This window comes from Brassica napus, chromosome C9 (assembly GCF_020379485.1).
Source record: "Brassica napus cultivar Da-Ae chromosome C9, Da-Ae, whole genome shotgun sequence".
In the NCBI taxonomy this organism is placed as follows: Eukaryota; Viridiplantae; Streptophyta; class Magnoliopsida; order Brassicales; family Brassicaceae; genus Brassica; species Brassica napus.
This window is the reverse complement of record NC_063452.1, coordinates 44,740,003-44,766,731: the sequence shown is the minus strand read 5'-3', so window position 1 is coordinate 44,766,731 and position 26,729 is coordinate 44,740,003. Positions and strand designations below refer to the sequence as shown.

General features: G+C 36.8%; 4 protein-coding genes across 7 annotated transcripts; 2 read left to right on the top strand and 2 right to left on the bottom strand.

Annotated features, from left to right (window-relative positions):
* The first annotated feature begins 1,948 nt into the window (after positions 1 to 1,948).
* Positions 1,949 to 3,741, top strand: LOC106371231. Of its 4 annotated transcripts, none has more exons than XM_013811273.3 (3): positions 1,949 to 2,149; positions 2,691 to 3,454; positions 3,546 to 3,741. In XM_013811273.3, exons 2-3 carry the CDS (start codon positions 2,711 to 2,713, stop codon positions 3,582 to 3,584), a joined length of 783 nt encoding a protein of 260 aa, XP_013666727.2. In that variant the 5' UTR covers positions 1,949 to 2,149; positions 2,691 to 2,710; the 3' UTR covers positions 3,585 to 3,741. The 4 variants fall into 4 exon arrangements, with proteins under 4 accessions (XP_013666727.2, XP_013666724.2, XP_048624585.1 ...); XM_013811270.3 differs by having other exon boundaries at positions 3,537 to 3,741; XM_048768628.1 differs by lacking the exon at positions 1,949 to 2,149 and adding an exon at positions 2,207 to 2,539.
* A 2,521-nt stretch (positions 3,742 to 6,262) lies between these two features.
* On the top strand, positions 6,263 to 9,531 carry LOC125592925 (DEAD-box ATP-dependent RNA helicase 32-like). The gene is made up of 8 exons (XM_048768626.1): positions 6,263 to 6,777; positions 6,847 to 7,122; positions 7,296 to 7,619; positions 7,734 to 7,925; positions 8,001 to 8,156; positions 8,245 to 8,666; positions 8,747 to 8,898; positions 9,003 to 9,531. Exons 1-8 carry the CDS (start codon positions 6,391 to 6,393, stop codon positions 9,338 to 9,340), a joined length of 2,247 nt encoding a protein of 748 aa, XP_048624583.1. The 5' UTR covers positions 6,263 to 6,390; the 3' UTR covers positions 9,341 to 9,531.
* A 787-nt stretch (positions 9,532 to 10,318) lies between these two features.
* On the bottom strand, positions 10,319 to 12,997 carry LOC106371233 (polyadenylate-binding protein RBP45A). The gene is made up of 7 exons (XM_013811275.3): positions 12,611 to 12,997; positions 12,061 to 12,526; positions 11,323 to 11,384; positions 11,104 to 11,234; positions 10,912 to 11,005; positions 10,665 to 10,832; positions 10,319 to 10,556 (listed from the first exon to the last, which is right to left on the bottom strand). Exons 1-7 carry the CDS (start codon positions 12,896 to 12,898, stop codon positions 10,554 to 10,556), a joined length of 1,212 nt encoding a protein of 403 aa, XP_013666729.2. The 5' UTR covers positions 12,899 to 12,997; the 3' UTR covers positions 10,319 to 10,553.
* Positions 12,998 to 13,243: 246 nt separating this feature from the next.
* Positions 13,244 to 15,934, bottom strand: LOC106370213. The gene is made up of 7 exons (XM_048768627.1): positions 15,562 to 15,934; positions 15,308 to 15,448; positions 14,716 to 15,081; positions 14,170 to 14,415; positions 13,993 to 14,085; positions 13,728 to 13,928; positions 13,244 to 13,655 (listed from the first exon to the last, which is right to left on the bottom strand). The coding sequence occupies exons 1-7, from the start codon at positions 15,886 to 15,888 to the stop codon at positions 13,440 to 13,442; spliced, it is 1,590 nt and encodes a 529-aa protein (XP_048624584.1). The 5' UTR covers positions 15,889 to 15,934; the 3' UTR covers positions 13,244 to 13,439.
* Positions 15,935 to 26,729: the final 10,795 nt, after the last annotated feature.

The window sequence follows — 26,729 nt, the reverse complement described above, 5'->3', positions numbered from 1 at the left end:
TCTTCATCCATAACTTAAGTGTACTTCAAATTTTTAAATTTTCATTTTCTATTATTGTCCACATGGTTTCCTTCCCGTCAAACGTACATCTGATCTCTATAACTTTATCATCTCGCTTTTGATAGTTCTCTTAAGATTATGAATCAAAAGTGAGTTTTTTTTATGATTTCAAAATCAGATTTAGGTTTCTATTTCTGCTTGTGTTTTGTTCTAAAAATAGTTCATTTTTTTTGTTTTCTTGCAAAGAAAGACCATGCTGCATACATCTGAAAATTTTGGAACGTGGAATAAATAAGTATTTTACGTCATTTTTTTGTAGAGAATGAGAAATCAGGCGATTTATTTATATAAGATTAAAAAATAAAAAATTTACAAGATAAACTTCATGATAAAATCACAAACATCATAATTTATTTATTTTACAATACTTAAGTTATTTTAAAATTCTTAATAGTAAAATAACATATTTATCTCAAAAATATATAGATTTATTCCAAACATAAATGATAATAATATAATATTGTTATTATTATTATTATTTTCGATTTTTTATTTTATTTATTCAAATAACAAATCTGGATAAAAATGTCTTTTTACAATTGATAAAGTGTAGTTTTCAAAAATAAAAATATAAAATGTAATTTAGAAAATTCAAACTGTTAATAGAGTATTTTTCAAATTATCCCTTTTATAAATATAATTTAAAATATAATGTTATTCAATCAATGATTTAAATATTGGTTTTAAAATCTAGTGTTATTCAACTTCAAAGGATTTAGAAATTCTTTGTATTTAAGATTGAATTCAAATCATTTGTGCTGGATTTTCATGAACAAATAATGGAAATCAAAATCAAAAGTATGATGCAGAGATTTTAAAATTCGTTAACTAAGAAATATGTTTAAATTTAAATTTTAATCGATTACTAAACTTTCCAATTGATTTTAAGTCACTGATTGAATAATAAACTATAAAAAACATTATAAATCTTCAAAGCTTATCTTCAGAACTTGATAATTGATGTTGATTCTTGTTCTTACATAATGAAGACAACGCTTCTCGGTGACATGTTGCTACGACCTCCAAAAGGCAATCTTGTTATGTCATATAGAATGAAGACAATGCTTCTTGTGACAAAGAATGCCCAACTTCCATTTCAAAGGTTTTTCATTTCACAATCTCTAACTCTCTCTCGACTCGGAGTATAAGAAAGTCTCTCTTGCCTCTGAGTTTTAGTTTAGTGCAAGATATGTTCTTGAGATGGTTAGTGAGATGTTGATTCTTGTTTTGTCTTATATAATGAATACAAAGCTTTTTGGCGACATGTTTCATAGTTTTCTATCAAAATGGCGGTTAATTATGCTATAATATAGAAAATATTATAAATCCAATTTTTTGCTTATGAAAATTTACGCAGTTTATTTCTGTTTATGAAGATTTATGCATAACGGCAATACCCTAAACCACCTTATGAAATTTACACATATTTTAGTAAGCAAATCTAAACCAACATGTCAAAAAAAAAACGAAAGGAATTATATTGACTTTGAAAATCAAACTCTTAGTGTTCTATATCTAATGCTTTCAAACTCTTTAAAATAATATTTCTGCAGACACAAAATTTACAGCCTAATTCCAAATCAAAAATCTAAAGCTACAAGTCTCTATGAAACCCTTAAACTCATAGTTAGGTTCGTGCAAAATAAGTCCAATAGTGAGTATGAATGGGCTTAGATGAATATTTCTGCTATTGTAATTAATTGGGCTTAATCGACAAAACGAAATGTGCTTAATGTTTTGGTAATAACGGTGGGGTCCTATTTCTTTAAGAAAGGGCCCATTGTTGATTAGAAAATCTTTCAAGACACGTGTTTTACACGTGACCTCCCAAAGAGTAATTTTGTAAAGAACAAAGCTAAAAGCAAAATATATATATAATATCTAAGCAAAGATATTATCCGAAAAGCCCAAACAAAAACAAACCATCAGTTTACTACACCAAATCCACAAAATCATTTTGTGTAATGAAAATTTGAGGCCCTCTTTTTACTCACAAATGTTTTTTTCTTTCGATTTACCCTTTTTTGACTCATTGTTAATGCTTCCTCCACAGGAAGAAAGCAGAGGAAACGGAGGCGAAAAATCTCAGGTCTCTTTGTTTCTTTTTCTCTCTCTTTGTCTTGTCTGTGTGTTTCAAGCTTTTTTGCACATGAGTCCTGTTTCTTTTCTTTTTTTTGTGTGGTAATAATATTTGCGATGTGTGTGTTTGTCTCTCTCCCGTCACTCGATTTTTTTTTTTTTTTTATATCCGACAACAAACAATTGTCTTTGAATTCAATTCTAGGGCAACTGCGAAAACATTGCTAATTTTGTGTGTTTTGATTACTGTGTCTGATGATTATGAGATAATTTGTAATTAGGAGTGCCGATTTAGGGGCTAAACATGGGTTTGCATGTTCGATTACTAGTGGGATCTCAGCTTGTATAAATCCCCAAGTTTTGTAGTATAATGTGTAAAGATTGTAGAAACGCAAAAGAGGTATAGTGTTTGCTGTTACAGTTTGAGATAACATTTTGTTTTACAACAATTACTCATTCTGATAATCTTGCGTTTGGTAATATAACTCTGTGATGGTCTCTCGTCTCTGTGTATTCATGATTTTCTCACTTTTGCATCTTCACTGCTTCAGATAGGCTTTAACATCACGAAATGGAGAAGGAAAGCCATGAGGAGAACAACAACCACACTGTCTCTGGTGAAGTCATTGCCAAACGGAAACCTGGTCGACCCAGAAAGCACCTCAAGCTAGACTCCACCGAGCAGCCTCGCCACATTGAAAGCGATGAAGCTATGGTTGGGCAGCACGTTACTGGCGTCATCGAGGCAACTTTTGAAGCCGGCTTCTTGCTTTCGGTTAAGCTTGGTAACTCAGATACCGTGCTTAGAGGTGTGGTGTTCAGGCCTGGTCGCTGCGAGCCTGTATCGGTTGATAACGATATTGCTCCTCATGTTCCAATGATAACAAGAAACAGCCACGTGACGCATCAACATGGATTGCCAGCTAAACGAGGTCGTAAATCTAGGTTCCGTGAGAAGCGTGGTGATAGAGCATTGGCTCCTGTCCCGATTCTTCCCGCTAATCCAGCAATGTCCAACCATCCTTTGGTTCCTGTCGTGGAGAATGGCAGTGGGAGTGTCCCGGTCCACCAGGGACATATGCAGACCGAGTCTCAAGTGAGTGGAGGTAGTAATAGCAAGCTGTTTGAGACGCTGCTTACACAAGTGATGAAGGAAGGTCAAGTCCATAACAGCACGACACGGTTCACTGAACCCGAGTCAGAAGAGCAGGCTCTGTCTATTGAGCCGTTGCAGGCGATACACCCGGTCCATCCAGTACATATCCCAAAACCTATGCCAAGTTATGGACGTGGCAAGATGACAGAGCTTCTTCAGGTAACCAACCTTAATTGATGATTTTATCCAGAGTTTTTACTTATGTTTATTCTCTGTAGAATTCATGTTTGATATGTCTTAGGCCGTGCAGGAGAATGTGAGGGAGACCCATTTTTCTCAAGGACAGTGATTCTTGCTGCAAATCGTTGAGAGTTTTAAAAGTCTGATTCAGTCTCATTGTAATCAGAAATAGGGAAACAGAATTTAACTACTGTCTAGCTTAAACATGTCAGAAAAAGTTTATGATGATTCGTTATATAGATATGCTCATAACTACTTTTTCTTAAGATAATAGTTGGATCAAAACTGTTGGAATAACCAAAGTCGAATCGTAAATTTCTACTATGGATCAAAACTGTTAGATTAAGTTGGATCAAAAGATCTTTTTATAAGAGGAACTTTGTGCGAAAGAAACCACTAGGAACAACAATTGGCATGTGTGGTTGGTGGGGGAAAGGAGGCTGCAATACTGGAATATGGTGTGCAGGAAGCATCGGTCCAGCTGTGATGAAAAACATAACAAGTCGGACGAGAACTTGAACTTGGAACTAGTGTGTGAAGCTAATTGAGCTTCTTTTCTTGTATAAAACCGTATTTTTCGTGGAAGCCTTCTTAATTTAGTGGTTTTATTAAATATTTAGCAATGTTTATACAATAGAAAATCTATATACTAATATTCGGTAAATAAATAAATATTATAAATTAATAAATTTTTCCCGTCCCTGGACATATTTAAAATATGACATAAATCAATAAAATAATAAAATAATAATTTTACAGAAAATTTTAAGTAAATACATAGTCCCATTGAAATTATAAATTAATAATTTATATGTATATATATTGTGTATAAGTACAAACTAACTATTATATTATTTGTTTTATATTCACGATAGAATTATCTTTATATTTTTTAATATTTAATATATTTTGATCAGATTTAGTAAAATTATATCTAAAAACATTTAAATTCTATGAAACATATTTTACATACACCAAATAATATAATAAAATTAATATAAAGTCGAATTTCAAATATTAATTAATTTATATACATTACAATCAAATATATATTTTATTTTAGAAAGAGTATATCTTAAAATAAATAACAATCTAAGAAGGAAACTTTTTGTAAATTAATAATTCTATAAATTAAAAAAATATAAAAATTCCCAATATTATTAATTTATTGAATTTTTATTGTACATCTAATTATCGAGTTTGTCGTTTTAGACAAATAATTTATTAACAATTTTGTAAATAAGTGAGAAAATCTTATACAAAATTACTTAATCGTCAAGCGTGAATTTATCTTAAGGTGGTGCAAATAAACAGCTAAAACCAAACATAATTTTGGTTGTAAAATTATCGATATAATAATTTTTTTAATTTATAACATAATAATAAATAAGCATTAGAATATTTTAAAACAAAACAAACTAATTGTAAAAGTTACAAAAGGAAGCCACAAAAATAATGACTACACATAAAATAAAACAAAACCTTTTAAGCTAAAATAAATAAATTGTAATAAGAAAATTTAATCAAGACAACTTTTCCGTGGATTAATTCTTTGTTTTCTAGTAAGATTTAAACTTTAAAGAAAAACCAAGCTAATAGAATGATGATCAGTAAAGTGGTTGTATTGGTTTGATTTCTTGATGATCAGCAAAATGAGCAAAATAAGTTTTGTGCCTATGTTAACGAAAAATCTGCAAAAAGACTAAAATACCTTTCGAATAAGAACGAAACTCAACGAGTTAGGATTGAGAGGTATGTGGCAAATGTCAAATCAGAAGATTCTGAAAGTCAGTTGTGGGACACAAGATGAATATGGTCTTTAGTTTGAGGGGAAGAATGTGAGATATCAAATTAAGTCTCACATTGGATAATTGAACAAGGAGAGTCTAATATATAAAGAGATGTTCAACTCTAATTAGTATGAGACATTTTGGGAAGAAAACCAAAAGTAAAACCATGCGGGCTTACCTAAAGCCCAAAATGAACAATATCGTACTAATCGGATAATAGAGAGTTGGACATGTGATTTAACAATCCCAACAATTGGTATTAGAGCGGTTGACGAGAAATCTGCAAGAAGACCAAAATACCTTTGGAGTAGGGACGAGATCCATCGAGTTAGAATTAGAAGGTATGTGGCAGAGATCAAGTTAGAAAATCTTGAAAGTCAGTTGTGGGACACGAGATGAATATGGTCTTTAGTTTGAACGGAAGAATGTGAAATATCAAACTAAGCTCGCATTGGATAATTAGACAAGGAGAATCTAATATATAAAAAGATGTCCAACTCTAATTAGTACGAGACCTTTTGGAAAAAAAAATCAAAAGTAAATTCATGTGAGATTGCCTATTAAACTCAAAGTGGATAATATCGTACTAATCGGACAAATATAGATGAGTCCCAACCGTTTGTATCTTTTGGTGGTTTCTTTTTTGACTGATTAATTATCTTTTTGTGGTTGTATCGGCCATATCCAAGATAATTGAATTCAAGCAAATCAAAAGGCGATTTTTTATAATCAGAAAGATCTATGTGAGGGGTATATTATTTGTTTCGAGGTAAGAAAATTGTATGATGGACTTTTACCAAAAAAAAAGATAAAAAAATTGTACGACCCACTCTAAAAAATGCATTATCGGCGATTCATCGGTAAAAAGAGGGAAAAGAAAAGCCTAAGCTGGGCTTTTATTGGGCCTAAATCAGTTTAGGTTGATCAAGTTTTTGTGAAGTTCAAAAACCGTCGATCGTAGTAGTTAAACCCTTAAAGCCTGTCGAGGTCTCTCTCTCTCTCTCTCTCTCTCAAATACTAAAACCCTAATTTTCAACAGCTTCACTGCAAATTGCAATCCTCTGAAAGTCGCAGAAAGCTTCTCTCTCTCTCTCTCTCTCTCTTTCTCACGTGTTTGCCGCCAAGATGGGAAGACCTAAGAAGACTAGAGGAATGAAGAAGCAGATGCGCCTCGACGAAGCCGAAGAAGTCATCCTCCTCGAACAGTGGATCGAATCCCAAAAACCCGATTCAGGATCCAACCCGCTCGCTCTGGGCCCTCTCCCGAAAGACGCGAAGATCGGAAAGCTCGAAGACGACGGCGAAAACGGCGCCGTTTTCTCGCGCTACGCCGGCGTAAGGAGGTTCGATCAGCTGCCCATATCGGACAAAACGAAACGAGGGCTGAAAGAGGCCAAGTTCGTTGAGATGGTCGATATCCAGAGAGCTGCTCTGCCTCACGCTTTATGCGGAAGAGATATTCTCGGCGCGGCGAGGACCGGGTCGGGGAAAACTCTCGCGTTTGTTATTCCGGTGAGGGTTTCGTGAAGTTTCTTCCTTTATGTATCGTTCTTCATGTTAATTGTTGTTGGTGTGGTTCAGGTGCTGGAGAAGTTGCACAAGGAGAGATGGGGTCCTGAAGATGGAGTTGGGTGTATTATCATATCTCCGACTAGGGAATTAGCTGCTCAGACTTTCAGTGTGTTGAATAAAGTTGGGAAGTTTCATAAGTTCAGTGCTGGCCTCTTGATTGGAGGTCGTGAAGGAGTTGATGTTGAGAAGGAGAGGGTTAATCATATGAATATTTTGGTGTGTGCTCCCGGTAGGCTTCTCCAGCATATGGATGAGACTCCAAACTTCGAGTGTTCCAATCTCAAGGTCTTGAGCTTCTCTTCAATGTTTTAAGGACATTTTATTACATCAAATGATGTGCATTCGCATTAGGATGGTTGGTGTGTAGAACTAGTATATGTGCATTCCCTTGTCTGGTAGATTTCTTTAGTCTTCTTATGGGTTCAAAATATGTAATAGATGTACTCCTTTGTCTGCAGATTCTGATTTTAGATGAGGCCGACCGTGTTCTTGATTCTGCATTCAAAGGGCAGTTGGATCCTATCATCTCGCAGTTGCCTAAGCGCAGGCAAACTCTGCTATTCTCTGCGACCCAAACAAAGAAAGTCAAGGATCTAGCAAGGCTCAGTCTGAGAGATCCCGAGTACATCAGTGTACATGCAGAGTCTGTTACAGCTACCCCAACTACCTTGACGCAGACTGTAATAATTGTCCCAGTTGAAAAGAAACTAGACATGTTATGGAGCTTCATCAAATCTCATCTTAATTACAGGATTCTTGTTTTTCTATCCACCAAGAAACAGGTTACATAAGTTTACCTCTTTTCATCTGCGAATCATCTACTTGGAAGATAGTTTTGTATTCTGCTACTTTTGTCGTATCTTGCGATTGATGAAGAGATATCACTCTTTTGATAGGTCAAATTTGTTCATGAAGCGTTCAACAAGCTCCGGCCTGGAATACCTTTGAAGAGCCTTCACGGAAAAATGAGCCAAGAGAAAAGGATGGGAGTGTACTCTCAGTTCATTGAGAGACAATCTGTTCTCTTCTGTACCGATGTTCTTGCCAGAGGTCTTGATTTTGACAAGCTTGTGGACTGGGTTGTTCAGGTAATATCAATCATCAACATTCAGAATTGCAATACTATGTAATTTTCTTTTGATGTCATCATATTAATGTGATAGGTGGATTGTCCTGAAGATGTAGCTTCTTATATTCACCGAGTTGGGCGTACGGCTCGTTTCAATGCTTCAGGGAAGTCACTCCTCTTTCTAACGCCTTCTGAGGAAAAAATGGTTGAGAGATTACAAGAAGCTAGAATTCCTGTAAAAGTCACCAAGGTAAATAGATCCCGTCCTCAATTTTCTCGACTCTCTACTGTCTGTAGTAGAAAACGTATTTGACTTTGAAAGATTTTGTTCAACACAGGCAAACAGTGACAAGTTGCAGGAGGTTTCTAGACTCTTGGCTTCTTTGTTGGTCAATTTTCCCGATCTTCACACTGTTGCGCAGAGAGCCTTCATCACATACCTGAGGTCCATTCACAAGAGAAGAGATAAGGAGATTTTCGACGTGACGAAGCTGTCCATTGAGGACTTCTCTGCTTCGCTTGGTCTTCCATTTACTCCTAGAATCCGATTCGCAAACCTTAAAACGAAGAAGAAAGGAGTGTTTGAGAGTTCAATCGCTCTTGAACCGGAGAATGATGATGAGGATAATGTTGTAGCACCTACTCGGGTTGTGAAGAAGGATCTTCTAGGTGAAGATTTAGAGGAAGATGATTTTCCTCTGAGACCAAATGAAGAGGGAAAGGGAGTAGAAAAATCAAACAAGGACGAAGGAGTTCCCATGTATGTGTGTTTTACATAATGTACTATTTTCTGTGTTCGTTCAAATCCAGTATGTGAATAAAATTCATGTTGAGGTTCAGGCCAGGAACTCGGGTTTCGAAAAACAAGAAGCTGAAGATCAGCCAGCACAGACCAAGTGGGTCCAGGGTTAAGTTTGACGAGGAAGGCAATCCAGTGGCTCCCTTAGCAATAGTAGCTGCCACAACTGAGACTGAAGTAGCCCTTGATGAAGGTAAAGCAAGCTCGACTTATGTTATCATTCTGTTCCCACAAACTAGCAATGATACAGTTATTTACAACGTATGTGGATGGAATTGGTTCTTTGATTTTTGGCAGAGGCAAGGAAGGATTACTATAAGAAACTGGGGGAGCAACTGAGGAAAGTGGATCATGAGGACAAGAAAGTGGAGAGGGAAAAGAGGAGGGAGAAGAGAATGAAAGAAAAGATTAAGAGGAAGCAAGGAGAGATGGAGGAGGAGGAAGAAGAAGAAGGCCATGAAGGCTCTGCATCATCAGAAGAAGAAACAGGACCAAAACGCAAAAGAGCAAAGAAGATGTACTTTGATGATAATGGTGATGGAGATGAAGAAAAGGAAGGAGGAAAAATCAATACAGATGCCATCTCCATAGCTGAGCTTGAGGAGATGGCTCTCAAACTGATAACGCAGTCATGAAAATCTCACATAGGAAACGTTTTGTCTGTCTAGGCTCCCTCTTTCCGCATTCGCCGTTTTGCCGATTCTCCCAAGGAAGCACTTCATTTTTATGAACCAATGTGATAGTTTCCTACAAGTTTTGTCTGTTCTTTGTCAATCAAATCGTGTTACAAACAATTATTTATATAACCTTAACTTTACCAGTCGAATCAGTTTTCTGGTAACTTTACCCGGTAACCGTTACCGGATCAAAATCTTTCGAGGGAATTAATTATGTTATCATCTTTACTATGTTAAAAGATTCTTATTTTTCGCTTGCGTCTGTGTAGAAACCACTGTTATCTCACCGTGTCCTCTTTTTGTGCATTATTGATAGAGCTGGGAATTTGGGTCATTACCCGCGGGTCCCGCCCCGTTTGACGGGGCGGGTGCGGATCGATCGATTTACAAATTTCAGCATGCGGGTGCGGGTGCGGGTTGAGTCAATTTTTAGCGGGGCGGGTGCGGGTCAACCAAATTTGAGTCGCGGGTATCCGCCGACCCGCAAAATAAAAAAAATATTATTTTTTTCTAAAATTTTTTAAAATAAATAAAAATAAAAATAAAAATATGTAAAAAATATATAAATTAATGAAAATTATATAATTTAAATTATAAATGTATAATTTTTATTATAAAAAGTAATTAATTGATAAAAAAAATAATTATTTATTAAATTTAATATTATATGCGGGCCCCGCAGGTTACCCGCAATCTTAGCGGAGCGGGTGCGGGTTTACGATTTTTCTTTCGCGGGTTATGCGGGTCGGAATTTTGAGTTTAAAAAATAGAGTCGATCCGCGGGTTGGCAGGTCATGCGGGGCGGGTTGACCCGCGAACCCAGCCCCTAATTATTGTGCGTGAACCTACTCATATACCCCTTTGTCATGGAATATCTCGATGGCCGTTCATAGGTCTGACCACTAGCATGCCCAAATCTTATACTTTTGACAAATGTTTTAAAAAAACAGAGTTTCAACATTAAATAAACATGTCCATAGCAAATTCAACCTTATTTTTTTTTTTTTGGTTTAAAACACACAACATTTAACCCAATAGCAAAACCATACTCACTTCATGTAAAAGACAAAACACTTTTAAATCTAATTTCCTATCAAGACTCAACGATGACTGATATATATTTTGCCCATTGTCCAAGACTTTGGTAGAAAAAGCTGGTGTTGTTGATCTTTCACTGCATTGAAATAAGAAAACAACGATAAGAACAACATACTTGCAAGTTCTTCACATTTGGTAAAATCTTATAGAGAGGATTATTATTTGTTAGTAGTAATTGCGTTACCTGCCGTTGCTGCTGATAGTTGCCATAGCCACCGTAACCGCCACCATAGTACGCACTAGGATCCTGAGGACGAGGAGCTCCATGACCATATGGTTCAAAGCCCTGCGGCTGTGGAGGGTATCCATAGTACCCACCACCACCATTCCATTGAGCTTGATGAGGCTGTGCCTGTAAAGTTTTTAAACATTATTATGTTTTTGTTTCAAATCACTCTCAATTTATTAAGGTAAAAAAAAAAAAAACAAACCTGGTTGTTCGGACTACGTCCCCATGAAAGACGGATGCTTTGTCCACCTAATTGTGTTCCATTCAGATTTAAAAGTGCATGCTCCGCAGACGCCCTGAAGCATATGTCAAAGACAATAATGAAGTGTGCAACACAAGAACGAGCAGGGTTTTGTATTCATGGCGAAAGGCACATGTGGCTAGTTAGTTATACCTGGTGGCATACTGAACGAATCCACAACGCTTCCCTGGAGGTATTTTCACGTGAGTTAGTTCTCCAAATTGACCAAAAACTGCCCTCAATTCTTCGTCTGTAACGCTAGCATCCAGAGCACCAACAAATATCTGAAAGTAGTACGCATCAGGCTTTCATTCAAGCAAAAGAAAACCAAATATTTTGAGGAAAAATATAGCAAACTAACTAACTACTCACAGTTGTGTTACTTGGATCGCTTTCTCCAGGATTTCCTCCTCCTTGGGTGTCCTGATACATGCCTGCAAATAACAAATGAGAGAAGGCTAAAGACTCTATTATATTGCATAAAACCCCACTCAACAAGGTGAAACAACTATACGGAGACTAAACTGTAGCACAAGATATTAACTTTAACAACGCATTGCAAATAACATTCACACATCGACACTCAGAGAAACAAAAAAAAAAAAACAGCTCAAAGATCATTGATACAAATATTGATGAGAACAGATATTAAACTATGGCAAGCTCTAGGAGTACAACAAATTTAGAAAATAAAAAGCATTTTGCAAAAAGGACATAAGGCATTGTCTACAGGACAAATAATTAGAAGATAAAAAGGCTCAAAACTGTAGGCTGATGAAGCCAGTTTGTATTTAAAATCTGCTGAAAACATAACCAACTGACCTAAATGAAGCCACGCATTAAGGTGGGATCATTTTCAGCAGAAGTCAGTTCCAGGCTCCCCCCAAAGAGAGCCACTTGTTCCCCTGTTTTAAGACAACAGGAGTTGATCTTAATACCTTTTACACGGATGCTTTCATTTTATGTGCAAACCGAGAGGAAAGAAAGAGCAGACATATTCTCATCTCAGAACAAGCTTTAGCAAGCAGAACACACATTCACAAAAGAAAGGCAATCAAGTATCATGCTCAACAAAGAAAATAAAACTAGGCAAGCAACCATAAGGCATACCTGGCAGCATTGTAAGAGGCTTCTTGTTGGCAGCCGGACCAAGACGCATAGGCCTACTCGAGCAGTACTGACCATTCATTTCCACCATCGCACGCATCTGCTCACTTTCATCCCCAAACCTAACAAAACCATAACCCTTCGTCCGTCCAGTGCTCCTGTCCATCATAACTTTCGCCCCCTTGACAGACGCGTACACGCTCGAAAACGTCTCCGCGAGCATGAAGTCAGTGACTTCCGGAGCCAGGTCGCCCACAAAGATAGTGTACTCAGGCCCTTCAGCTTGGCGTCTCTCACCAGCCCCGGCCTGAGCCCAGTTCAGCCTGAAGGTCTGGTCAGAGTTGGGCATCTGAGTACCGTTGTAGGTCTGCAACACACGCTCAGCTGCAGCGTGGTTGGCGAACTCAACGAATCCGTAACCCTCGCACATACCAGTCAGCTTGTTGCGAATCACTTTAGCCGATTGAACCTGACACAACACACAAGAATCAAGATTTCAATCGATACACGTGTCAATCTCTCCACAAGACTAAAACTTTTCCACAAGATTTACCTCGCCGGTCTGAGCGAAGACGGTCATGATGTAGTTTTCGTCCATCCAAGGCTGCAGGGCACCGATCCACAAGGAGCGAATCTCGTTATCGGATCCTGGATTCTGAGATCCGACTCCGTAGGGCTGTTGACCCTGTGACGGCGCTGACTGCTGCTGCTGCAGGTTCCATTGCTGGCCCTGTTGCTGTTGCTGTTGCATCATCCACGAGAGTTGCTGCTGGTGATAGGCTTGCTGGTCAGATGGGATCTGCTGCCCTGCTCCGATGGCGTTTTGTGGTGGCTGCTGCATCGTGACGACGACGGGAGGGGAAAGACCTAGAAAAGGGGGATTTGTCGCTAATGCTAAAAGGAATAAAATCTCGGTGAAGCGAAAGTTTAAAGACGCACACGTTCATTAGTCTCGCTTCCTTTATATGAAAAGTTACCGTTCTGTGGGCTTTAGATGGGCTCCATCATATAATATTTATCTTAGCCCATTAGTTGTTACAGTGAAATTCAAATAGCCGGTTAGTTAGATCTTTGAACCGGCGACTGAAGTAATTAATTTATACCCCCAATTCTTATACAATTGCTTCCACTACATGCAATGATTGACTTTGTGTGTGATCGTTTGAATTTCAAACCAAGAGAAATGCTCATAAGATTTCTTCTAATTCCATTTTGTGTGTATATTAATATAAATAATTACAAAATACGTAGTTTCAGTAGGTTTTAAACCTTATCATCAATATATTTACAAACAGATTAAAAGTTGTTAAGAGTTAAAAAAAAAGAAGTTGGTATTAACAAACATATATACGAGGAAAGACGACAGTTGGATTTTAATGGTTTTAGCAGTTCCCTGGTCTGTTATACTTTGGAGGCAGAGATGGACACTGTTCATTCATATGGGTGTAAGGTTCCATAGTATTGTAACCAGGAAGTTCCATTCTGTACTTCCCAAGTATCTGACAGAAAGGAAGCTTCACACTGTCATTGTCATTGCACCATTTTGGAAGACGGCTTGCATTGTTCTCGAAGAAGTTGAGCATGTAAGCATCTTTTAGCTGCAAATATTTGAAAATTATTAACAGAGAACATGGTAGCGCTAGCTTGCGACTTATGTATTGGTTCTTTACCGTGAATTCCGTGACTTGAATAGAACTAGCCAATGAGCCAAATAGGCCAGCTTCTTTGTACATTTCAAGTATGAAAGCAATGCACGAGGTTGATTTACCATCGCTGTAGATCCAGTCGTCTTGTTCAGGTACAGTCAGTAATTTGTCAAAAGAAGATCCGCGTTTCTCTACTTCCACCAGTACATCTGGAAGACCAAGACCCTGCATCAATTTAAGACATGTTACATAAGGATTGAGACAAGTACAAGGACACAAGTTTTGATACCTCTGTTCCGAGACGCTTGTTCAAGGCTTCATTCCACATATTAGCAGCATACTCAGGCTGCAATTTGTTCCAAACAGTCATGAAAGAGGCAACCTGAAAGAGAGAGAGAAAAAAAAAAGATCAGCTCCAATAATAAAGTATCAAGAAGATTCAAGAACCAAGTTGACAAACCCCTACAAGATGAGCATCTATAGGAGGAGGGTAGTTTGCAGTAACGGTATCGATCCAGGCAAAAATCAAGTTGTGATAACCATATGGTTTACCATCCATGCTCCGAGCATATTCCCACGCAGCAGTAACGTTGAACTTAGCACGAACATCAGGATGCAAAGGTAACAATGCAATCTGAGGATTCGAGTCATCTTTCTTTTGTTCAAACTCCCACCACTCTTCCCATGGTAATATCGCTATTACATCTTCTCCCTATGATCAAAGAACAACCAAACTTCAACACAAAGAAGTGTTATGTTTAACCTTCTTCACATAAATTAAAAAAATAATTAAAATTCATATATGCTTTTAATAATTACGTTTATTTAACCAATAGAATTTTAGATAAGTAAAATTATTGTGAAGCTCAAAACCTTTTGTAACTAATATTATGTTTAAAACATATATAATTGCATTGAAATTCTAAAATGACATTCTTTATATAACAAGAAAAATATGTTAAAACAACAATTTCATGAAACAAATGGAGTAAAGTTTTATGCAACTTGTTACCTTTTCGTTTTCATTACCGGACTCACCAATCCACAGCTTCCCTTGTGTGTCTCTCAAGAAGACAGCTGAATGACCAGCGTAAGCCCCACTCACCCACTTCTCAAGGGTCTCAAAACCACCCCAACGTCCACGGATCTTGGATAGAACAAGTAGATCACCAGAGTGGATATCATCAGTGTTGACTTTGGTGACCCATGGTTCAGGACGAGCTTCGAACTTAGCCCCCATATGCTTCTCAAGAAACGCCAGATTAGAGCTTTCACCCCAACCAGTATTGGTAAAGAGAGGGAAAACATCACACAGTGCTTGTAGTGTTCCTAACATCCCTGCGTGCATAAGGAATATCGAAACTCCCTTCTTCTTAACCTGTTATACACAAGAACCCATCAACAAGCGGATCTGAAATTTAAAGGGTTATAAAGATTTTTAGATTAATCTTAATAAATTTTTTTTTTGACAATTTGGAGGCTATACGATCTAATATATAATAGCTATTTAAAAGTTGGGGGGCAAGAGGAATGTTTCATCAGACCCCCAGCCATGCACAAAGGTCACTAAAATGATAAAGCAGCACAAGAAAGAACCATCTTACGTAATCATACTCGGCTTGTCCATCCCATTCAGGGAACTCTACAGTGTGTGGCCGTGAAATGAAGTACCAAGTCCATGTCACACGATATGGAGTTGCAAAGACATAAAGATCCATGCAAGTCGAGCTATGTGCTTTATCCGCCTTCATAAACACAAACCAAAAAAAAAAAAAGAAACAGAGCTTTAGGCTTTATTCATTACAAAACAGTTTCACATCACCGACAAAAAGTAACGGTTCTTGAAAACTGAACGTGCCTTAATGTGAAGTGTGCCTCCACCAAACTTGCTAGCGGACTTGTTATGAAACTCCATATGAGCTGTGTTATCATAGAAGCAAGCTCCTTTCCACTTGACGGTGTTGTTTCCTGCATTCGCTGTTCCGATGAAAGTGGGAAGCAGATCGGCGGCGCCGTAAAGGGAGTTGAGGATGGGCCAGGAGACTTGTCTTGGCAAATGCGGAAGCATGTCGCGAGGGTGGAACGCCGATTTCAATGATACGGCGGTTGAGAGAACTAGAATTAGGACGGCGGTGGCGAACAGAGAGGAAAGCGTGAAAGATGATGAGGGAGATGAAGACGCCATGTCGGTTTTGCATTCAGAGTTTCTCCACGATAAATATTTAAACAAATTTATTTATATAAAATATATATCGCTTGCTTTTTATTCCCACGAAACATTGTTTTATTTATATTTGTTATAACAAGTTTTATTTTCTTTGAAAGTAATAGTAATCAACATTTTGTCTAAATAGCAACATTACTGAAGTTTCATTTTCATTTTCATTTCTACTTTCATTTAATAGTTTATTTTCTCTTACTTCACTTGTATTTTATTTTATAGTTTTAATTTAAAATATAAGCAAATATTTTTCTTAAAAGCATAAAATTAGTGATTATAATTTTTTTTTCTTTTAGCATTAGTAATTTATTTATGATTCTTTTAGTATCAATGATCTATTGTATATATTTTACATATGAATATATGATCGATATATTTTTTATTGTTTTCATAAAATGATCGATTCTATTTGAATCGTAATTAATTATTCATTTTGACAAAGCAAGCATTCTATGACAAAATATCTACAGATGGTGACAAATAAACATTTTGTCCAAATAGGTAAAAAAAAAAAAGATTAAATCATCCAAATATTATTAATATGTAAATAACATATATATATATATATATATATATATATATAATTTCATATCGCATAGGTTCACATATAGATAAAAGATAATCTAGCGTACACCTAAACATTATAAAATCACGAGAATGTTCCTTCGAATGCTATCATCTAACTAGCGTACATCCTTAAAGTATGTTTCACGTATACGTCAGAATAATATATTCCCAATTTCTTTAAAGAAGTTAAAAAGACGTATTTCTAAAGCAACAAAAATAAAATCTGTTATGTATAAAGGCGTAGCACTGCTGAGTAACGTTACGTATGAATTGTTGATCAACGCTATGTGACGTCAATGGTTCCACATTCTGGCAGAAGTAATGTAGCACCACAAGATTCGTTTCTTCATGCATGTACATAAACGTAATTCCTTTACTATCCAGCCAATATTACAGTCGATTTTACTCAAAAAGAGTGAATCGCGTATCAACTCCATTAAGGATGCGCTCATGCGCATAAACAAAAGAAACACATGCATGGAAACCAATCACGGCGTTTACCATCTTTATGAATTATGAGATAATCATCAATCATCGCAAGACCCTCCTGGAAAAAGCATCGAATGACAAGTGATTCATTCAGTACCATTAACATCTTATGGATTAAAAAAAACTGAACCAACTGAAGTAAAATGGAGAGCAAAAGGCTGGCATACTTCTATTTGCATTTTTCAATAGGTCGTCTACTACTACAGTAAACAAAAGGTAGAAATAGGTAAACAGCTTTACAGAACTATCACCAATCACCATCCCTTGTTGTTGAGGCTAACATTCATCAGGAAACTACGTATACCATTTTACTTCCAACACTTTCTCAGTTTAAGCTGGTAAACTGATATTCTTCTCAGGTTTTTAAGTTAACAGTCTGCGAACTGATACTCATTTTTATTTTATTTCTAGTTTTTATACAAAAATCTTAGTAAAAACAAAGAGGGAAAAAGAAAAGAAATTGAAAGCTCTCACGAAAGCAGCTCATTTGGTCCTGTTATACGCATCAAAAGCAAGACCAATAGCTTAAGTTCAACCATGTCTGAACCATGGCTTCAGTTTATAAGCCAATATGCAAATGAAGACAAAACAAAATCAGCTTCAGAAAGACAGAAGACTGGGGAAATAGGTTATAACTAGACCCTGCGCGCGGGTATGAATTTTCAGTTTTTAATTATTTATTTTATTAAATCACGTATTTGTAATATTCGTTCATATTATATTCATTAAGTAAATAATTTTTTTTTGCATCTTAAACTATCTATTTTTTTACGAATGTGTGATATCATATAAAAAAAATGAGTATAGAGTTAATTAGATAATTTTAAAAACATAAATTTTTCTTTCGTGTGCGATATCATATAAATAATGATCCGCCCAGTTTACAAAAATCATGATTATTTTATGTGTAATTTTTTTTATTTTGACAATTTCCTTAAAACTATATTAAATTTTACATATTTTAATTAGAATATTTTTAATATCTTTACCTTTTTATTTGAAATGCAACTCAATATTTTTTTAACAATTATAACAAAATATTTAAAAAATATTTTTTGAATTTGTTTGAAAAATATGAAAATTACATTTTAAATTAAAATTATCCTAAAATATGATAATTTTTGATGTAAACGAAAACTCAAATTATGTCAAAAATAATTATATTCAATGATAATAACAATTTTAATTGATTATTTTTAAAAAATACATTTACAAAAATATTGTTTGAAAGAAAATTCATTTATCTTTCAAATATAAAATGAAAATATTATAATTAAATAATAAAAAATATAAATAAAAACCATAAATTTAGCAAATGACAACTGAGTTATATTATGCTAAAATTTTCTTTCTAACAATTTATCAAATGACAAATGAGTTATGAGCAAATAATACCATATAATTTTTAAAAACATAGCCATTCTTAAATTTTTTTGAATAAATAATTATTTTTAAATTTAATCAACTAAAAATAATATCCGTGCAATTGTGTGAGTCAGATTCTAGTTTTATTGATGCATGTTATATATTAGTGCTGCATGTTTTAGATACCATTTTAATGATGCACGTTTTTAAAAATCTCCAGTATTAAAATTATGCACGTAAGGATAACTCATGAGTTTTTTTGGTTGATTAAATGACATTACGTCCAAATTTATTTAAGGATATTTCATTAAGGTAACTGAAAAAGACAAACAATAAAATAGGAAGTTTAAATTCATTTAAGCATATTTCATTAATGTAATTGTGATAATAGGTTTTTCTACCTATTGCAAATGTTGTAGTATAGTGGGGTGAATGTCGAACCAGTCCTAGTGATGTGAATCAGTGAGAGTACAAGTCATTTCTTAAGCTAAGCAGATTCAATAGCGGTGAATGTGTGACAAGTAACAATAGCAAACAGAGTAATACAACAAGGTTTTAAACAATTTAGACAAGTGAATCCATGGGTATTGGGAATTGACTTCAAGTAACTAAGATCCAATCTAGGTGACAAGCTTTCAATCAAAGTAATCTCTTAAGTCTAAACACAATTTTAGACAAGTCCTATGTCTAGGTAAATGTCCATTTGCTTAGAAATCATTAAACATCAAATGTCTTTGGCTTAATTCAATCAAGCAATCTTTAAGTTCAAGTTTAATAACTATCTAGCAATTTTAACATCAAGTGTCCTTGGCTAATCTCACTAGAGCTTAGTTGAGTTGATTCTAACACTTCATCTAATCATGTCTGATGAGAAGTGTTTAGAAATCAGGTTTAGAGTGATCAAGACTAAACAAGCATTAAAAATACTCAACAAGCAAGTTCATACAAGGATCTAATACAATAACACCATTGATCTTCACTAAGTTACTCTAATCTCCCTAACCCATGAATTCTTAAGGAAACTACTCACTAATCTCCATGAAAACACTTAATCTCATAATAGATTGAAGCATATTCAAGTAGATACAACAGAGAATAAAGATAAACAAGGATTAAACAAGCAAATTCAAGAGAATAAGAAGAAAAAAAAAACTAAAGATTCAAGCTTTCTCTCTCAAGAGTTCTTGTGTTCTTCATAAAAAAGTAGATAGATCCCCAATTATTGTCTGAAAAGTAGTTATATATTACTAAAACTCGAGCTGGGGTTGACCCATAAAAACAGATATTTTTCTCCGTAGTGACCATAAAAGGTCGCTACAAGAGGTCACTACGCCTGTAGCGACCTGAAATGCCCGCTACGGGTGGCCGCTAGGACACTTAGACGATTTTTTCGCATTCTTGAACTCATAGCGACCTCATTATGCCGCTACGGAAGACCGCTACAGAAAGCGCTTCAACTATAGCGGTCTCTCTAACCCGCTACATACTCCCGCTACGGTACTTAGGCGCCTCAGCTCTATCTTCTGTAGCGACCATCGTTTGCCGCTACGCCTGGCCGCTAGGAATGTCATACTGATATGTGTGTAGTATTTTGATCATAAATCCCTCAATACAGCTCCAAACGACTTGAAACCACCTCCATTGTAAAGCTAACTCAAATTCCAGTGTCTCCACAAATTGTGAGCTTCAGAAGAGATCTTTAAGGCCTTCATCCGTGTTCATCTTTCACTCTTTGGACTCAAAATCTCTCCAATGGTCCTCTAACTCATCCATGTTGCTCTCCAACACCTGATATGTACAAATGCAATGATATGCAACCTAAATGTGCCTAGATGATACTCTAAATGACCAAACCATGCAAGAATAAGAAGTTAAAAACATGTAAATTCACAAGATATCAACTCCCCCACACTAGTCCTTTACTTGTCCTCAAGTAAACTTTCAAGTCCTAAGAAGGAAGAAGTTTGAAAAAGGGAGCCCATAGCCAAAAGACACACATCCTAGCTCTTCTACAACATTCCAAATGATCATAGCAAACAATCATTGGTCATTCTTTTATCAGTCTAGCTTCTCAATGCCTATCAAACTCTTTTTATTTCTTTATACAAAGTGCAATGCTCATCAATCAACAAGTAACTTCAACCAATTCTCACATTCATTCACACACACACACACAAGGTGGATTCTCACAAATGGGCACATGATCTCAATCACTTGGCTTGGTAGATTAATGGTCTTTTATGAATGAAAAGAAAGGTTCAAATACAATCTTTTTAATGGTGGTAATCACTCAAGAACAAGGAGCATGATCATTATGCAAAATTTATCTAAGACTAGGAGCAATTCATGCATACATAGCTCATTCACATCATTCTACTCTTCTTCCTAAGTGATTACAAATTCTACCCATCTTTTATATTTCAAAACCCAAATATATACACTTCACTCACATTTCTCTCCAAGTGAACTCTCTTTTTTTTTTTTTTATTTACATGATCAACCAACTAAGAACTTGACACTCTTTTTCTTTCCCCATTATGATCTTTCATTCATTTTTTTTTTTTACTTTGGGGAATTCTAATTGACACACTTAAGAGTTTTTCTTCTATTTTCTTGGTTCCTATTGGTTTTCTTTTCCTATTGACACTCTTTGATCTTTTTTTTTTTCTTCTCTCAAACCCAAGATATAACAACTTAAAAACACACAAACTCACTCACCATCCTAGATGCTAGTTCAAATGAGGATCTTATGCTAGCAATAGATGAGAACAAACATATGTCGCTCCCAATACTCTCAAGATTTTGCACATGACAAGCTATCAATAAGAGATCTCACTCAACAAATCAATATTGGTTTCAAAGAATGGCAAGGGTTTAAGGGTAGGGGAGTGCCATTCGGGTTAATCAAAGGATAATACATGGAATAAGATAACCCAAATGTGTATGAAATCCATGATCGAGTATGCAAGTGCCCATATGCAAGAGAGATTAAATTCATTATGCCCAAGTTCAGTTTGTAATTGGTTTCAAGAACAATGTCAATATCATATGAGCAACATGTTTGAAAAAGAGTTTTCAAGGCTCAAGAGATGCTTGTAGATATGTTCTTTTCATGGCTCCCTATGCATAATTCAAAACACACAACTCTTTTTAAGATTTTTTTTTTTTTTTTTTTTTTTTAGAAATCACAAGAAAATCCAAAATGCAAATCATTAAAATCCACACAAATGCAAAGTGCTAGATATGTCAAATGCAAATCATCCAAATAAAAACAAGCAAAATGATCAGTTTTTATAGTACCTCCACCACACTCGAATCACACAGTCTCTTGTGTGACTTTGAATTTGGAGTGGTTTACATGATAGGTAAAATAAAAATTACTAGAGATGTGGAGAGATTTTAAACCGGATTAGAGTACTTACCTTGTGACTGTAGCGACATGAGCATGTCACTATGGATATGTCGCTATGGTCCTTAGCCAAATATTGCATTCTCCTCGTTTGGTCGTAGCAACATGAGGATGTCGCTATGCACGTCGCTAAGGTTGTCCGTAAAGGGTTATAGCGACATGTGTGGGTCGCTATGAGCATGTCTCCACAGCACTTGTGTTTCTTTCCTAGCCTCTTTTGAATCCTTTTCTTTTCCTGAGCACCTTCCAAACTGAAATCACACACAATTCACACAAACAACCATACAAACAAGGATAGTTCACACAATTTATTAAAAACATTCACACATATATACAAAGGATACTCTTGGGATTTTCTCCCAAGTGAGCTTGTTTTAAGTCTCTAGCTTGACTTTGCCTCCTTTAGGTTAGACTGTGGTTGGATCGGAAAGTGGAACTGAAGTTCCCAGGTCTTCCGATTTGGTTCCCAAGTAAAGCTTAGCCCTTTGTCCATTGATGGTGAACTCTCTTCCATCAGAACTCCACAAAACTATAGCTCCATAAGGTTTAACCTCTTTAACCTTGAAAGGACCAGACCACCTTGACTTGAGCTTGCCTGGAAACAACTTCAGTCTGGAGTTGTAGAGAAGAACTTGATCTCCTTCTTTAAAGTCTCTTTTCAGGATATGTTTGTCATGGAGAGCCTTTGTTTTCTCTTTGTAGATCTTTGAACTTTCAAAAGCTTCAAGTCTTATCTCATCAAGTTCGTTCAGCTGGATCAATCTCTTCTCCTTGGCACTCTTGATGTCAAAGTTCAGCAACTTGACTGCCCATAGTGCCTTGTACTCAAGCTCAACTGGTAGATGGCAAGACTTTCCATAGAGAAGGTTGAAAGGTGTAGTTCCCAAAGGTGTCTTGTAAGCTGTCCTATAAGCCCACAATGCATCATCAAGCTTGATGGACCAATCTTTTCTTGTAACCCCCACAATCTTCTCCAGAATGGACTTGATCTCCCTGTTGGAAATCTCAACTTGACCACTTGTTTGGGGGTGGTAAGGAGTTGCAACCTTGTGCTTCACACCATTCTTCTTAAGGAGGTTTGCAAACAGTTTGTTGATGAAGTGAGACCCTCCATCACTGATCACAACTCTTGGAATCCCAAACCTTGGAAAGATTATGCTCTTGAACATTTTTAGAACCACCTTTGCATCATTGGTTGGACTTGCAATTGCTTCAACCCACTTAGAGACATAATCTACAGCCACCAGTATGTACTTGTTGCTATAAGATGAAGGAAAAGGCCCCATGAAGTCAATACCCCAGACATCAAACACTTCAACTTCTAGGATGGGGTTTTGAGGCATTTCATTCCTCTTGGTGATGTTTCCTCTTCTTTGACAAGAGTCACACCTTGAGACAAAGTCTTGGGTGTCTTTAAACATGTGAGGCCACCAAAATCCAGCTTGTAGCACCTTTGCAACTGTCTTAAATGTAGCAAAGTGGCCTCCATAGGATGATCCATGACAATGTGTAAGGATCCCATCAATTTCTTCTTCAGCCACTGCCCTTCTATAGAGTTGATCTCTACAAAGTATGTAGAGGTAAGGCTCATCCCAATAATATCTCTTCACATCCTTATAGAACTTCTTCTTGGCATAACCTTCAAGGTTCAATGGCTCTTTTCCACTAGCTAAGTAGTTGACTATATCAGCATACCAAGGACCCTTCTCATCAGCTGCCTTCACCTCTTCAAGTTTCTTTCCTGTCTCACAAACAGCTACCACTGCATGAATAGCCATCATTTGCTCTTCTGGAAGTCTGTCATCAATAGGGATTCCACACTCCACCTTCAACCTGGACAGGTGATCAGCTACTCCATTCTCAACTCCAGGCCTGTCCTTGATCTCAAGATCAAACTCTTGTAGCAGCAGAATCCACCTCAACAGTCTTGGTTTTGCATCTTTCTTGGCTAAGAGGTGTCTCAATGCAGCATGATCAGTGTAGACAGTCACCTTTGACCCAACCAAGTAGCTTCTGAACTTCTCAAATGCAAAGACAATGGCCAATAGCTCCTTCTCAGTTGTAGAGTATTTAGCTTGAGCTTCATCAAGGGTTCTACTTGCATAGTAGATCACATGTGACTTCTTGTCTCTCTTCTGGCCTAGGACTGCTCCTACAGCAAAGTCACTTGCATCACACATGATCTCAAAGGGGAGATCCCAATCTGGCGGTTGAACTATGGGTGCACTGATGAGTGCATTCTTCAGGTTTTTGAAAGCTTCCATACACTCCTCATCGAAGTGAAATGCAGCTTCTTTGCATAACAGCCTGGTCAATGGTCTAGCTATCTTAGAGAAATCCATGATGAATCTTCTATAGAAACCGGCATGACCCAGAAAGCTTCTTATATCCTTCACTGTTCTTGGTGGAGCTAGACCAACCATGACATCTATCTTGGCTTTGTCCACTTCAATTCCTTTCTCAGAAACTTTGTGTCCAAGAACAATCCCTTCCTTGACCATGAAGTGACACTTCTCCCAATTGAGCACCAGGTTAGTGTCCTCACATCTCTGTAATACCCTGCAAAGATTTGACAAACAAGTAGCAAACGAAGAACCATATACAGAAAAATCATCCATAAACACCTCCATTACATCCTCAATAAGATCAGAGAAAATTGACATCATTGCTCTTTGGAATGTTGCTGGTGCATTGCACAGTCCAAATGGCATCCTTCGATATGCAAAGGTACCATAAGGACAAGTGAATGTCGTTTTCTCTTGGTCATTTGGGTGTATAGGGATTTGGAAAAATCCAGAGTATCCATCAAGGAAACAATAATAAGGATGGTTAGCTAGCCTCTCTAACATCTGATCAATGAATGGTAAAGGGAAATGATCCTTTCTAGAGGCTGCATTCAGTTTTCGATAGTCAATGCACATCCTATGTCCAGTTATTGTTCTTGTTGGTATTAACTCATCATTTTCGTTCTTAACAACTGTTATGCCACCTTTTTTAGGAACTACATGCACAGGTGAAACCCAATTGCTATCAGAGATAGGATAGATCACACCAGCATCTAACAATTTGATTATCTCTTTTTTAACAACATCTTTCAAATTAGGATTTAATCTTCTTTGGTGTTCAATTGAAGTTTTAGATTCATCCTCTAGATGTATCCTATGCATGCACAAAGATGGTGAGATTCCTTTAATGTCATCAAGTGAGTATCCTAGTGCTTTTCTATACTTTTTAAGTTCATTTAAAAGCATAGACAATTCATTCTCAGTCAGCTCACTACTCACAATGACAGGATATGTCTCATTAGGTCCAAGGAAAGCGTACCTTACACCATGGGGAAGAGGTTTAAGCTCCACTTTTGGTGCCTTGAGCTCACTCCAATCAGCTTCATGGAGGTTCTCTTGAATGTCTGCTGAGGCAGCATGTTGAGTCATTTGTGGCAACTCCATGAACTCATCTTCTCCATCCTCCTCAAGGTGAACATCTAGCCTTCTTACTAGCTCATCACTCTCCTTGTTTTCAATCATTTGGGTCTCTCTTTCAATGGTCAGGGCATGTTGAAGAGAGTCCTCAATCGCTAACTCCTCAAGGAAATCATCAGCCAAGGCATCCATCTCATCAATGTAGAATATTTCTCCTTGAGTTGTGGGCTTCTTCATCATCTCCTTGATATCAAAATGGAGAATGTGATCTTTTCCAAGGTGGAGATCAATTGTGCCATCTCTCACATTCACCATTGCTCCAGCAGTTGCCAAGAAAGGTCTTCCAAAGATCAAAGGATCTCTAGGCTCTTCATCCATCTCAAGCACTACAAAGTCAGTAGGCACTTCACAATTTCCTATCTTGACAGGAAGATCTTCTAGGATGCCAATGGGGAGCTTGACAGATCGATCAGCTAGCACCAAAGAGATCTTGCACTTTTTATATTGTGTAAACCCAAGCTTCTTGGCAATGGATAGTGGCATGAGGCTGACACTTGCTCCCAAATCACATAGACATCTCTCAAATGTCAAAGGTCCAATGGCGCATGGCAGGGTGAAACTACCAGGGTCTTCTAGCTTCCTTGGGACAGTCAGTCTCTGAATAATGGCACTGCACTCATGAGTAAGAATCACCATCCCTTCCATCTCTTTCTTCTTTTGTTCTACAGCATCTTTCAAGAACTTGCTGTATTGTGGAACCAGCATAAATGCATCAATTATGGGCATGGTGAGCTGAACTTCACTCATTTGCTTGTCAAACAAGGCTTTGTACTTCTCTAGGAGTTGCTTCTTGAATCTTCCAGGAAAGGGAAGCTTTGGCTCATAGGGAGGAGGAGTGAACAATTTCTCCTTTGTTGATGTAGCAGCCTCATTTTTGTTCTCAACTTTCTCCTCTCCAATCTTTCTCTTGCCCTTAGCTTCAACTATCTTCTCCAAGATTTCCTCATTAGTCTTCTCATCCACAATCACCACATCATCATCTACATTGATGACCACCTCCCCACCTTGTTTCTCATTATCCTTAATGAGAACTTTAGGAGGCAACTCTCTTCCACTCCTTAGGGTGATTGCCTTCATTGTCTCCTTTGGGTTTTGTTCAGCTTTCCAGGTAGGGAACCTTGTTGGCGACTTGAGCTGGCTGTCATAGAGACAAACTGGTTCTCCAAGGCTTTGAACTTGTTGTTTAGATCATGGTAATTCCCATCAATCTTGTTGTGGAGATTTTTCAGCTCATACCCTAATTGTTTCTCACTTCTTGTTTGTCCCTCCAATAATTGTTTCAGCATAGCTTCAGTACTACTCTCTTGTGGAGGTTGTGTTGATGATCCAGCTTGGTCTTGTGCAGGTTGACTTGGTTTTGGTGAGAATCCAGGAGGGAAGTTCTGTTTGGGTTGGTAACCACCTTGGTTGTTGTTGTAGAATGGCTTAGGCTGATTGTTGTAGAATGGTCTTGGCTGGTAGTTGTTGAATGGCTTCTGTTGGTTGTTGTAGAA

Coding starts and splice junctions, on each gene's coding strand:
- LOC106371231 (XM_013811270.3), top strand. CDS start 2,711: ATGGAGAAGGAAAGCCATGAGGAGAACAACAACCACACTGTCTCTGGT. Junction 3,455..3,536: donor AGATGACAGAGCTTCTTCAG/GTAACCAACCTT, acceptor GATATGTCTTAG/GCCGTGCAGGAGAATGTGAG.
- LOC125592925 (XM_048768626.1), top strand. CDS start 6,391: ATGGGAAGACCTAAGAAGACTAGAGGAATGAAGAAGCAGATGCGCCTC. Junction 8,157..8,244: donor TTCCTGTAAAAGTCACCAAG/GTAAATAGATCC, acceptor TGTTCAACACAG/GCAAACAGTGACAAGTTGCA. Junction 8,667..8,746: donor AAGGACGAAGGAGTTCCCAT/GTATGTGTGTTT, acceptor GTTGAGGTTCAG/GCCAGGAACTCGGGTTTCGA.
- LOC106371233 (XM_013811275.3), bottom strand. CDS start 12,898: ATGCAGCAGCCACCACAAAACGCCATCGGAGCAGGGCAGCAGATCCCA. Junction 11,006..11,103: donor TTCGTTCAGTATGCCACCAG/GTATAACTAACT, acceptor CATATGCTTCAG/GGCGTCTGCGGAGCATGCAC. Junction 10,833..10,911: donor GACGTAGTCCGAACAACCAG/GTTTGTTTTTTT, acceptor AAAACTTTACAG/GCACAGCCTCATCAAGCTCA.
- LOC106370213 (XM_048768627.1), bottom strand. CDS start 15,888: ATGGCGTCTTCATCTCCCTCATCATCTTTCACGCTTTCCTCTCTGTTC. Junction 14,086..14,169: donor CTCCTATAGATGCTCATCTT/GTAGGGGTTTGT, acceptor TCTCTCTTTCAG/GTTGCCTCTTTCATGACTGT. Junction 13,929..13,992: donor ACAAGCGTCTCGGAACAGAG/GTATCAAAACTT, acceptor AAATTGATGCAG/GGTCTTGGTCTTCCAGATGT.